General features: G+C 60.9%; 1 protein-coding gene across 5 annotated transcripts in view; it reads right to left on the bottom strand.

The window, feature by feature from the left end:
* Nucleotides 1-12,536, bottom strand: part of Col27a1 (collagen type XXVII alpha 1 chain) — a 125,421-nt gene that overhangs the window by 54,163 nt on the left and 58,722 nt on the right. For all 5 annotated transcript variants that reach the window (XM_071600861.1, XM_071600862.1, XM_027949442.2 and 2 more), the window contains 5 exons: nt 7,112-7,165; nt 6,489-6,533; nt 3,523-3,576; nt 2,398-2,451; nt 1,826-1,879 (listed from right to left, as the gene is read on the bottom strand). In XM_071600861.1, the coding sequence (XP_071456962.1) occupies nt 1,826-1,879; nt 2,398-2,451; nt 3,523-3,576; nt 6,489-6,533; nt 7,112-7,165 (261 nt within the window). The remainder of the gene's footprint in view (nt 1-1,825; nt 1,880-2,397; nt 2,452-3,522; nt 3,577-6,488; nt 6,534-7,111; nt 7,166-12,536) is intronic.

Below are 12,536 nucleotides of genomic sequence, written 5' to 3'. Positions count from 1 at the left end.
TTTGGAGACCAGTTCCCCTGTCCCCAAAGGTGGGTCCTTCTCTGTGTCTTCAATGGCTGCTAGTCAGGGGCCCAGGGCCCTCAACCTGGCTCTCTCCAGTTGACTGGTTTCCATTGCTGGTGACCACCAGGACACCCACGCTTCTTTTGGGGTGGGCTGAAGAACAAGCGCCAGTACAGAAACATCCCCTTCCTTGTTTTAGGTGTGATGCCTCTGTTAATTCAGCCAGGAACCCCATTAGCTTTTAGGGCAGCCCCACTACCTCAGTCTCCTGCCAGCTAAAAACCAAAATTTACGAGTTTCTTCGACCAAAATGTTTCCTTTTCACTTTGCCTTCGTAAGTTGGCTAGATTTTTTTTCTTTCTCTTTTAACCTTTTAGTAACTTTTATACAATTCTGGTTCAAATACCTTCTTACCCTGCTTACAGGCAAAGCAAGAACAGTCCTGAATTTGGAGCTAACCCTGAAGCCAAAACTCCATGTGTTTTCCTTCATAATGAAAAGATGAAAATCTTGCCCTTCTGCTCACTCACTGTGTGACTGCAGGAAAGTTCCTTAGCCTCTCTGGACCTTGGATTCCTGATCTGTAACACACACCTTACAGGCAGGGCTGTACTGAGGCTTAAGTGAACAACACAGGCAAAGCACTGAGTTTGGTGCCCAGCACTAGTAAGTGCTCAATAAAAAAAAAAAAAATATCTACATCCACAATGATTTTGAGTCCTTTGTGCTGGGCAAACAAGTCTACCCAGGTGGCCCAGGACCAAGAAGAATTTGGCAGCAGGATGCTGGTTAAATTCTGGTACTCACTCACATCCGGCCCAGGATGAGCGAGGGAGACATTCCCCTGGGTGCTGGACAGCGGGGACAGTGGCCCTCTCAGCTGTCTCCTGACTCAGCCAGCTCCTGCCTTCAGCCCAGCAGAGGCACCTCCTGGCTATGGAGTCGCCAATCACGGCAGCGCCAAGGTGGGGGGGGGCTGTCTGTCCAGGGCCCGGGACACCGTCAGAGCGACCTGAACCACCCTGCGTGGAGTGGCCCTGGGGAAGTCCGTGCCCTGCCCTGGGACTCGGTTTGTCTGCGAATGAGGTAGCGGCCTCCCCTCCCCTGCCCCTCTCGGGGGCACTTTACTTCATCCTAGGACCCCGCAGCCTGCTGGCCGCAGGAGGGGCCTCATAAACCCGAGGGCGCAGGCCTTCCACCCTGGCTGGCCAGGCTGCTGGGAATCCCGGACTCAGAAGTCTTTTTCCACAGTGACCAGCGGAGGGACTCGGGGCCAACTTCATTGTCTAAAGATAGGGCTGCGTCGCAGCCAAAGTCAACAAGTGGAAAGTCAGACTGTGGATTTAGGAAACCTTCCCTGTCTGTCCAGGGATTCCAGAAGTGATCTTTGGAAAGGCCTGGAGGACCGCAGGGCCACTCTCCCCTGGATGCAGAGGCAGCACGGATGGCCGAGCCCGGGGCTCTGGGTGCACGGTGGGGGGGCCTGTCGGGTGGCCTGGGTGCAGATGACCCTGACACAGACAATGGCCTGGCCCCAGGAACGTGCAGGGGTTGAAGAGGTCGGCCTGCTCGTGACAGTCCACCACAGGCGGACTGTCCACCTGGACCCCAGAGCCACCTGAGGAAGGACTCGGAGGCCAGCTCCTTGTCCTGGGTGTTTTGAGAGCCCAGGACAGGAGAGCTGTGATCCGGGAATCGCTGTGCTCTGCTTCATCGCCCATATGCTACGTGACCTGGAGCACGTCCCCCCCACACCCCCGGGCCTCAGTTTCCCCAGGACAACACCCAGTCCAGCTGCAGCCAGAGACAGAGCAACACGTACCTCAGGTCCAGGGGGCCCAGGGAACCCCAGGGAGCCTTTGTCTCCGACTCTGCCCTGTGGAAGAGAAGAGATTGGGGAGTGGCGCTCACGAGGTCCCTGCGTCATCTCCTGGAGTGGTGGGTGGTCAGAACGTTCTGGAGCATATACGCATGAAATCACCTGAGCCGGTCCTCAAGTCCCGACTCCCACACTCTCCAGCAGGGGGACCCCAGGCGAACGACCTCAGAACCCCAGTCTCCCCATCTTTATATAATGGGGACAGTAACCCTAACTCCTGGTGATTGGCGGCCCTCAAAGAAACAGTGGTACAAAGGGCCTGATGGTGGCACAGTTAGTGACACCGCTGTGACAAGTGACATCACTATAGTAGCCCACAGTGAACGAGGCCATCTGTGATGTGGGTGACCACTGCACCTTGAGATCGGTGTCTGCATCAGGGAAATGGGCAAATGGCCCTGCCCTGTCCATCTGTGCCTGCAGGAGGACGGGAGGCCCTGATGGGAAGGCACCCCAGCCACATCCCATGACAGAGGTGACGCCCAGGTGGAGGGGTGCTGGGAGAAGGTACTCACCAGAGGGCCTGGCTTGCCCCGGGCGCCCGGGAACCCTGGCGACCCCTGGCTGCCCTGGAAAAGAGTGGGCAGGCTGGGTTAGCGCCCACCAGAGAGGCCGAGAACAGCTGCCCGTCCCCCTCCAGCCCGGGCTGGACAAGGCCCTCGTGGAGAGGGCAGGACCTTTCTTTCTACTCAGGGACCACACCTGTCTGCACCCCTGGAGGCTGGGCCCTAGTGCCAGGGTGAAAGGGCAGCCTGTCCTCCCAGGACCCTAGGAGCCCTGGAGGCCCATGGACCCTGCCAGAAGCAGCAGCCACCCCAGGGGGACACTAAGGCAGCTCAGGATGGCCAGCCAGGAGGGACGGCTGCAGAGGTGGAGGGAGAGCTGGCCAACATCTGGGCCTGGTGGACTGGCTGGCAGAGGTCCAGCTGTGGCCCAGGGTGTCGACGTGGGCAGACGGGGGCTGGTGTCCTCAGGCCACAGCTGGCTCTGCAGGCAGGGCCATCCTGGTGGTGATGACCACGCCCCCCACTCAATGGGTCAGCAAGGCCACTCACACACAGTCCTGAATGTCCACTGGGAAGTGCGGCCCTGAGGAGAGCTCAGAGCAGCCCAGGGCCCTGTGGGGGAACTCACTGTCGGGGACAGGGGTGCCTGCCCACAAGTCTCCATGGTGTCAGAACTGAAGGACAGATGTGCTGTCCAGGGCTCCCAGGGAGGGAAACGGCCACTTTCCGAGCAGATAGACAGCATGGCCTCTGAGCAGGTGGTGCGGAGAGGCAGTGGGGGCAGGGGCAGGTGGGCAGCAGAGTGGACAAAGGGCCTGAGGCACAGCTGGCAGTTCACAGGGCGGGAGCCCAGGGCCACAGTGGGGAGGGCCCTGGGCTGGGCTCCTGCGTGGCTGGGTGGGGAGCCAGGAGGTCTGTGAGCACAGACCAGAGCTGTCCTTGGGGGCAATGTAGGAGGTGAGACTGGGAGGGCAGGGGCTGGGGAGGACAGATAGGGCTGTATGACAGAGCCGTCCCAGGTGGTCCTGCCCACGCTGGGCTCTGGGAAGGAAGCCAGGCCAGGGGACAGGTGGGGCAGGGGTGCAGAGTGGGGCGGGACAGGGGTGCGGGGCGGGGAGTTCCCGAAGCAGTTACCTTGTCTCCTTGGAAGCCGGGATCTCCGGACACACCTGGGACCCCTTGCTCGCCCTGAGTACACACCAGCAAAGCAGACTGTGAGCGGGGCCACGCGGACCCCAGAAGTCTCCCCGACGGCCAGGCCCACTGGTGAGGGACAGCCCTGTGGAGGCCGATCTCAAGTGGGACCTGGCCAGTCAGCCTTGCTGGACGGGCCACCGGAGTGGAGAAGGCAGCCCCGGGGTGGGGGGGGACGAGCCAGCTGGGTGCAGACCAGCTTCAGCTCTCCCTCCTGGGGCTGGGGGCCCCGCTGCCGGTCACCTGGCCTTTTGTGGCGAACCTGCACTTCAAAGATCCTTCCTCAACCTTCCCCCTCTTCCTCCATACTGACACTGTGCATGTGGTGAGGGAACCGGGGGAGGTCCTCACGGGGGCTTCTGAGCGGGGCGTCTGCTGTTTGATCACTCACTACGGCTGGAAGCTGTCACTCCCTCCCTCTGGGCCAGCAGCCAGACCTTCTTCTAATTAGCTGCTTCTAATCAGCTACAGCATGAGAAAGCAGGTGGCCTGACTCGGAAGACTGTGGACACCAAGCGGCGCTCCTGCCTGAGGTCCGGCTGCTCCTTGGTAGGATGATGCACTGCACGGCCGGGGACAGGGACCCTGGCCAGGGGAGGCCTTCTCTGCCCCCTCCCTGGACCAGCCAGGTTCTAGTAAATGAGCTGTCACAGGCCGGGTCCAGCGGTCCTGCCTCTGGGAGCTGGAAACTGGTCCCAGCTCTCCACGCTGGGCATCACCCACCGCCCGCGGGCCCCAGGACTAAGAGAACGTCCAGTCCTGGGAGGAGGAGGAGGAATGGGGGGATCTGAGCAAACCTGCCTTGTACAGGAGGCCAGGACCCAGCAGGACTTCCCTGGCAGAACAAAGGCCAGAACTGAACATAAAAACCATTTTTCTTGAACTTACTTTGGTTTTTCCAATTTGGAAAATCCTGTACGACATCTTGGGGTTTTGAGAACCAAGGGACATTTTATCATTATTATTATTTTTAAGTCTCAAGTTAGAGTGAGGGAGTTCCTTTAAAAAATTAGAATAGAGGAGGCAGGTTTAAAAGGAGCCTGGGAAATCAGGACAATGGCTTTAGAGAGCTGGGTCCCTGGCAGGGCCACGGTTCCAGAATGTGCTTCCGCTGGCAGCAGGAGCCAAGGGGTTGTGAGAGGCCCCAGGCCAGGCTGGGTCATGGAAAATCCGGGATTCTGGAAAGGAGGATCCACAGGACTTGAAGGGACGGCTTTGTCATCCCAGAAGAGGGCTGGGGGCCGGTCTGTGTGAGTGGCTGATCGGAGACCCCTCCCCACTAAAGAGACTGAAAGAGAGTCCCCTCTACCCCCCTCACAAAGACTTCCCTAAAAACTATGGGCAATAAACATGATTTCCTCTCCTCCCCCTCTGTTCTTTCTTTCCCAGAGCTTAGCGGGTCTGAGTGACCAGGCGGCCTCGAAGCAGCCCAGCTCCTTTGCTTGACGCTTTTACTTCCATGTTCCAGGGCAACTCCGAGCCCAAGCCACTCTGCAAAGGACCTATAAAAAGCTCCCTGTGCCCCCCACTTCCCCCGCAGCCCCTCTCCTTGACCATGACTTCAGCTTTTCCACAGCAGAGGTGTCTCCCCCTCAAACAGGTTGGTGAGGGGAGCCCACACCCACCCCTACAGAGGGAGGCCCCGAGGGAGGCTCAGCAGGCAGCAGGCAGCAGGCAGCAGCAGGCAGAGGGGACCCCCAGAGGCTTGGGAGGGAGGGAGGCGGAAACGGCAAGGCGTGGGCTCGCTGGCCCGGCAAGGGGCGGCTACCCGGGGCTGGGGCTGCACAGAACAATCCCATGTGTCCATTTTGCCCAGAAATTCTAATTTTGGGGATCAGAGGGCCTGGGTTGGCTCCCAGGAGAGCACACGCTTCCTCTGATGAATCTCTTCCCCACTCTGGGTCTCAGTGTCCCCAGCTGTGACATTGAGGCCCCAGATCAGGTGACCTCCCAGGGCTTCATCTGCTCTGTCCTTCTGACCTCTGTTCTGCTGGGTGGTGGAGGTTTCTGGGCCAGGTGCCCTTTGAGCCCTGATTCCCTACTTAGCAGCAGGGTGGCCTCGGGCAGGTCCCTCGTCACCTGGGGCTGGAAGAGGAAGGGGTGATCCCTCTGGAGCATTCCTGGGTGCCTGGCATAGGACACCTGCTCCTTGGCCTCAGGTGAGGCGGCCCCTGAAGACAGGTGGGCAGGGAGGCTGGACGCAGGAGCCAGAGCAGCAGCGCACCCCTCGGATCCCGCCACGTCCTCTGCGGGCTCCAGGATGGACCAGAGACTGCGGGGGAGGGCGGGGCTGCTCCTACCTGGCCTGTCACTGCAGTGCTGCTGACCCAAGCCAGCTGCGGCCCCTTGGCGGACCCCAAGACCCATCTCCCCCTTCAGCTCTGATGTGGCACCAGGTGACGTTGCTAGAGTCCTACAGCCACAGAGAGGCCACGTGGCCGGGGGCCTTCCTGGGTGGGGGCAGCTGGAGAAGCAGGTGGCGGCCCAGGCTGCCCGGCTTCCCCTGCATTTCAGATGGCGCGCTCTCTGGGCGGGGCTCCCAGGCCCATGCCAGGACACCTCATGTGCCCTTGGTTCCTTCCAGGTCACCGCCGCCCTCCGTGCTCTGTGGCTGTGCCCTCCAAGCCCCTGTGCCACCCCTGCTTGGCACTCCGGGTTCTGAGAGCTGCTGGCTAAGCCCCGGGCCCCCAACCTCTCACGTCCTCTCTGCCGAGGTCTGCAGGCCCCCGAGGGTCAGCTGGAGCCCCACCCACAGGGACCAGAAGAAGCTGGGAGCCCAGACTCCAGGGACAGAGGGAGGCGGGAGAGCGCAGGGCAGTGGACCTGGCCAGAGCTGAGCGGCAGCCTCCGGGCGGAGGGGCGGCATGCAGATAACCCACGGTGCGACAAGGGAGTATTCCGATCACCTTATCACCTTTCAGTCCGGGCTCCCCAACGCTGCCCATCAGTCCCTGCAAGACAAAGGCCAGAGGCCGCTGTGAGGCCCGAGCCACAGAAGCCAGGAGCTGGCTGGCTTCAACCAGGACCCTGTGTCGTAAGACCTAGCTCGCTCCCCCAGCCTGGGCTCACTGTCCCCGACTGCAAAAGGAGGAGACAACCCCATCTTGACGGGCAAGGAGGGGAGGAGCAGCTGGCAGAGGTGACACCGGGGACAAGCCCAGAGGAGGAAGGTGCCGATGCCGCGGAAACAGGCCAAACTGGGCTGGCCTGGCGCTGGCCCGTCCTCGTGTCCCCTTCCGCTCAGGGCTCACTGTTCCCCATTATAGTTCCTATGGTCCTGGCGATGACCCCCAAGCCCGGAACCATGCTGGACACGTGCTCAGCTAGAGGGCTGGTGTCCAATAAAGACATCTGGCTTAAATGACATACAGATGACATCTGGCTCTCCAGCCAGGGCGGAGCTGAGCTCCGGATCAATCAGCTGCTGTCCAGCACCCACAGGGCGCCCTCCCGCCTGCTTCCCAGCATCCCCTGGGGCACCCGCCCTTCTGGTGCAATGAGACCTGAACTGGGGGAAGCCCTTGTTTACCTTCATGCCCTTGGGTCCTGGGTAGCCGATGGGACCCAATGCTCCCATGTCACCCTGGGAAGAGAAAGAGGCAGCTATGAGAGGTGGCCCTGGGAGGCTGGCTGCGAGGGCGATGCCCGGGGTCCCCGGGGCTGGGCTCTCCAGGATGCAACTCCCTTGGGTTGATCTTGAGATTAGGAACATCTGTCCTTCTGTTCGCTTCCGCTAAAGTGCTGGAATAAATGTCACAGGATCCTGTCCAGGCCCAGGTCATGCTCTGCCCTCCGCCAGCACTTCCCATAGGCTGTCTGCTGGTCCACTCCCCGCTGGCCCTGGGCAGCTTGTGCTAGAGAGGCCAGGATGCTGCTGGGTGTCCTGCAAGGCACAGGTCAGTCCCCACCACAAAGAATTATCCAGCCAGGTGGGGTGGCGCATGCCTGTCATCCCAGCACCTCGGGAGGCTGAGGCAGGAGGATCGCGAGTTCAAAGCCAGCCTCAGCAATGGCGAGGCACTAAGCAACTCAGTGAGACCCTGTCTCTAAATGAAATACAAAACAGGGCTGGGGATGCCGCTCAGTGGTCGAGTGCCCCCAAGTTCAATCCCTGGTACCCCCACCCCTCAATAAAGAATTATCCAGCCCCAGTGTCAACAGTTCTGAGGTCAGGGCTGGGGGTGTGGCTCAGCATACAGGTCTCGCCCAACATGTGGGAGGCCCTGGGTTCAATCCCTGGGGGGGAGGGGAGAGAAACAGTGGGAGAGAGAGAGTTTTGAGTGAAATGGCAGAATTTTTTCTGAATAAGCCTCCCCCCTTTCCTCAAATCTCACCCTGCCCACCCCCTTCACAACCACCATCAGGCAGAGCCATATATTAAGCCCATGCCCAAAGAAAGGAGCCCCTAAAACTTTGGTCTTCTCTCCCTGTCCATCCTCTGTGACCGACCTAAGTGTCCAGCTGCTGTGTGACCTCAAACAATACTTAACCTCTCTGGGCCTCAGTTTCCCACTGAAGAGATTCAGGCTCTTTGGAGGCCCCTGGCAAGTGCCTTGAAGCTGAGGCGCAGCACAAAGGCTGCCCCAGGCAGCCAGGCTTAAACAGGACTCAAGTTCCTGCTGAGCTGCTGCCTGAAGACCTCCGGGAGGGTGGGAGGCCAAGCAGGAGGCCAGGTGGGAGGCGGGAGGGAGGCTGGGTAGAGGACGAGGAACCACATTCCTGCCTGACTCCCGCAGAAGGGCCGAGGCCCATGCAGGGCAATGCTCTAAGAGGGAGACAGTGCCAATCTCCTGTCCCCAGAACACTGAAGCCTGGCCTCGGCCCTGCCCTGGGCTGGCTGTGTGGCCTGCTGCCCTCACTGGCCTGCAGGACTCTGGCTTCGCTGTGTTCAGCAAAACCTACTCGCTGAGCCCCTGCTAACTGAGGAGTCATGTCACTCCTGTGCCTAATGACAATAATCACAGCACCCAAGCAACTCTGGTTGCCAGGCATTGGGCCCTTTACGTGCCTCAACTCAGTTACATCCACAGCAGCCCTTAAAGGCCAGTTCTGCTGCTGTGCCCATAATACAGATGAGGAGACTGAGGGTCTTAGCGGTCAGGGCTCCAGCAACACTTCAGAGCTGGGGCAGAGCTGGGGTTCCCACCAGGCGGGCGTTTCCAGAGCCCTGAGGCAGCTCTCCAGTCTCAGGAGAAGACTTGAGGGGAGGGAGCGGAGAGCCGGATCATGGCTGAGTTAGGAAGAAGAGCCAACCCTCCAAGAGGCGCATCTTACAGCCTCTTTGGCTGCTCCTGCCTGAGCAGGATGGAGGTGGCCGCTGCGTCCAGTGGTGAGCCGAAAACACAGAAGGCTCGGGGAGGAGGCTCCCTGTCAGCAGCCCCGGGAACACAGGCTGCTCTCCCGCCTCCAGGCCTGAAGGCCGCCTGCACAGGGACCCAACTCAGGCTCCATGGCGCGAAGGCTCCCCATGCCCCCTGCAGGACTGTCCCCAGGGGTCTCTGTGTGGCACTGAGGGTCCCTGTGGGCACCCAATCCCCAGGGTAAAGGGACCCGGCTGTGGGTTAACAGTGCTCCACAGTGACAGCTCCCAAGGGACAGGTCCCCCCATGAGCAGCACCCCCGGTCACAGATGCAGGGGGAAGGACAGAGGAAACTCAGGCCACTTCCCCAGAGGACAGTTCATGGAGCACCTGTCTAGTGCACCCAAGACACCCTCCAGTGTGGCTGGGGACACTCACACACTGTCAGTCCCCACAAGACAGCCCGACGGCAGGCCTCCAGCCTGAGCCCGAGTCCACTTTCCGAGCTCTTGGCGCCCGACGCACTGCCCAGGCTCGAGACCCCCACAGAGACGACCACAGGCCCCACCGCAGCCATCTGAAGGCCACCTGCCCCCCCCCCACCCGCTGCGGGCCGGCTCGAGGGCAGCTGCGCGCCCTCCTGGGACAGCTAAGTGCTACCGTGAGTGCAGGTGACCCACAGGCTCCCGCCCATGGCTCCCGGTGGCTCTGCGCAGGCAGCACCCGTCAGAACCGGCTCCCCTCCCCGTCAGACCCGCTGCACTTCAGACAACGGAGGCCCTGACCAGGGACCACCCAGACCAGGGACCACCCAGACCAGGGACCACCCAGACTAAGGAGCTGGAGGCGGAGACAGGTCCAGGCCCCAGGTGCGTCTGTCTGTCTGTCTGTCTGAGCCCGCGGGAGTCCGAGCTCGTGGCTCAGGTGGGCTGGGGGCTCCAGGGCTGGGGCTGGCAGGGGCCCTGAGGGAAACCTGGGCCCTTCAGTGCCCCGTGGGGGTGCGGGCAGGCCCAGCCCTCTTTCCTGCCCTGCTGCTCCCTGTAGCTGGACATACTGGTCACCGATGGCCCCGGGCCTGGGCTCCTGCCGCTTCCTGCGCCTGGTGTGCTCTGGCTGCCACTCAGCCCGCCAACGCCCATGCATCCTGGGGCCCCCAACTTCACTGACCCCAGAGGCCAGGCAGTGCCACCCTGTCCCCCTAGAGTCTCGCGCCTTTCACTCGCAGCCTTGCCCAGGTGGCCATCACCTACACGGCCACCACAAGTCCCACCACCAGACCGAAGGCAGGTGCCTGATCTGGGGACCTTACCTCCGAGACCCCAGCATCTAGCTGGGGTGTGGCCACAGGAGGTGCCCACTAAGGAAGGGGAGAGAGTACAGGGAACTGCCTTCGCAGGCCATCAAGCCTCCTTCCAGAAACACTGAGGGACGGTGACAGTAAGGGCACTCAGCCTGTCCTGGCTCCTGGGTGGTACTACCAAGCGCCATCCCTGGCCAGGGCAGCTTCTGGCACCTCAGCCCACACTGCACGCGGCCACTGCCTCTGTTCTCCTTAGAACTGGCGACCTGCGGCTGCGGTGAAGAGCTTAGCTCTGGAGACAGGCCCAGGCCAGCTTGCCAGCTGTGTGACTTCAGGCAAGGGCTCTGCCCTCTCTGAGCCTCGGTTTCCTTCACTGCCAAATGATGATGCCACTCCCCACGCCCACAGGCTGTGGTGGCCGCCGACACTCAGCGGGGTCAGGTAAAGACGGGCTGGAGGGCCCTGACCAGCTTTATAGGCAAAGAAGCAGTCGGGTAACCAGCAGTGACCGGGGACAGAGGCAGCCCACCACGCCCCAGGTGCTGGGCTGCTGGCCGGGTCACGTGTTCTCTGGGTCTCATTAACGTGTCTCTGAATAAAAAAGACAGGACCGGTCCTCGTGGAGCTCACTGGTTCCGCAGGCAGCCAGGGGCTCTCAGTTACTGAAAGGTGGCCGTCCAGCAGGCTCACCTCAGAGGCCGCCCGAGCCACTGGCAGCTCATTGGAATTGGGGACAGTCAGGCCTGGGTGACAAGTGCGAGGTGTCCACACCCTGCAAGGTCCAGCCACAGGCCTGGGCTGCTGAGCCCAATGCGCATCAGGCACACACAGAGCAGACAGACGCTCTTCAATGCTAGCTTGTCCCCTCCGCAGCGGGGCCCGGGGACGCTCAGCCTCAGCCTGCACGCAGATGGCCTCAGCTGACCAGACGGCCCCGGCTGAACCTGAACCTCCACTAAAACCATTATCAACCCGTGGAATTCCCATCGCTCAGCTGGAAACCCACATCCGCTGGAAAACCGCAGGTGACTCACCTCCCTCCTCCTCCTCCGACTCCTGAGGAGAAACCTCCTTCTTCCTACTGGAAGGGGGCGAGTTCTCCCCATGACAGACCCTGCTGCTCCCGAAAATTCAGGGTGCGAGGGGACACCCGCCTCGGGCACGGTGGAGACTCAGGGTCTCAGGGCCAGCCCTAGGCTCCCAGGTGCAAGGACACAGGACTTCAAAGGTACCCAAACGGGGGAGGAGAGGCCAAGAATGGCAAGGGCGGGGGACACAGGCGAGTGAGGTCACAGGTGGGAGGGATCAGCTCCTTGGAAAGTGGCATTGAGCAGAGGGCAGCATTGAGAAACGCGGGTGTCCAGATCCTGCCCCCAGCCAGCCCTCAGAAGGGGACAGGAAGAGAGTGCCCTGCTCTAGGAGTTGGACTCAGGGCCTCCATCAAACCCCATCCTCTTCTGCGCGTGTGTGTCCTTGACTCGGGGCCTCAGTTTTCCCGTCCGGCAAATGGGATTCTGCCAAGAGACATGGCAAATAGGGTCGCCAGACGGGACGTGAAGGACAGGCCACCCAGTTACGTTTGAATGTCAGATAAATAATGAAGGATATTTTAGTATAAATGTGTCCCAATACTGCATCTGACATTCCACAGTGACTGGGCGTCATGTATTTTGTCTGGCAGCCCTAGTTACGGAGAGCAGAGGGGAGGCGCTCCGTGAGCCGAGGCCAGGCGGGAGGGAGGGCTGGGCCTTAAGAATCTCTGCAGCCACGTACCTTACCACTCTGGGACCCGACCTCGCGGACGCTGTCACAATGACAAATAGGACACATGCCAGAGGCGCAGCCAGGTGTAATGAACCTCTCTTCTCGAAAGCTCTGGGGACCGGGATTCTCAGGAAGAGCAGACAGTGACCATCTTACCCCTGGAACAGCCTCTCCCAGGGACGGCGAGGATGACTTGGGCTCAGAGACAGGAAGACACTGAACGATGAGGGCTCTGTTGGGTGGACAGGCCCCCGAGGCGAGCGAGGGAGCCTCCAACCCCAGAGGTGTCCCAGGAGGACTTTAATGACCGCATGACAAGGGGCTCCAGAAGGGACTCCTTCGGGGCTTGGAAAGGGTTAGACTGCAACTTCCAGAGAATTCTCCCCCTCTCATGGCAGACAGGTCAGCCACCAGTGCCAAAGGAGGTGCCTGGCAAAGTCCTGCTGAGTGGCATCAGGGACAACACACGTGTGACTCACAGATGGACACTCCCAGTCCCCATGGCGGGCATCACTAGTCCACGGCAATGCTCTCCCCCACCAAGGTCCAACATGACTTCAAAACCTTCCTCCACTCAGTGATCCAGACAA

This window comes from Marmota flaviventris, chromosome 13 (genome assembly GCF_047511675.1).
Source record: "Marmota flaviventris isolate mMarFla1 chromosome 13, mMarFla1.hap1, whole genome shotgun sequence".
NCBI classification, from domain to species: domain Eukaryota; kingdom Metazoa; phylum Chordata; class Mammalia; order Rodentia; family Sciuridae; genus Marmota; species Marmota flaviventris.
This window is presented reverse-complemented; position numbering and strand designations above follow the sequence as displayed.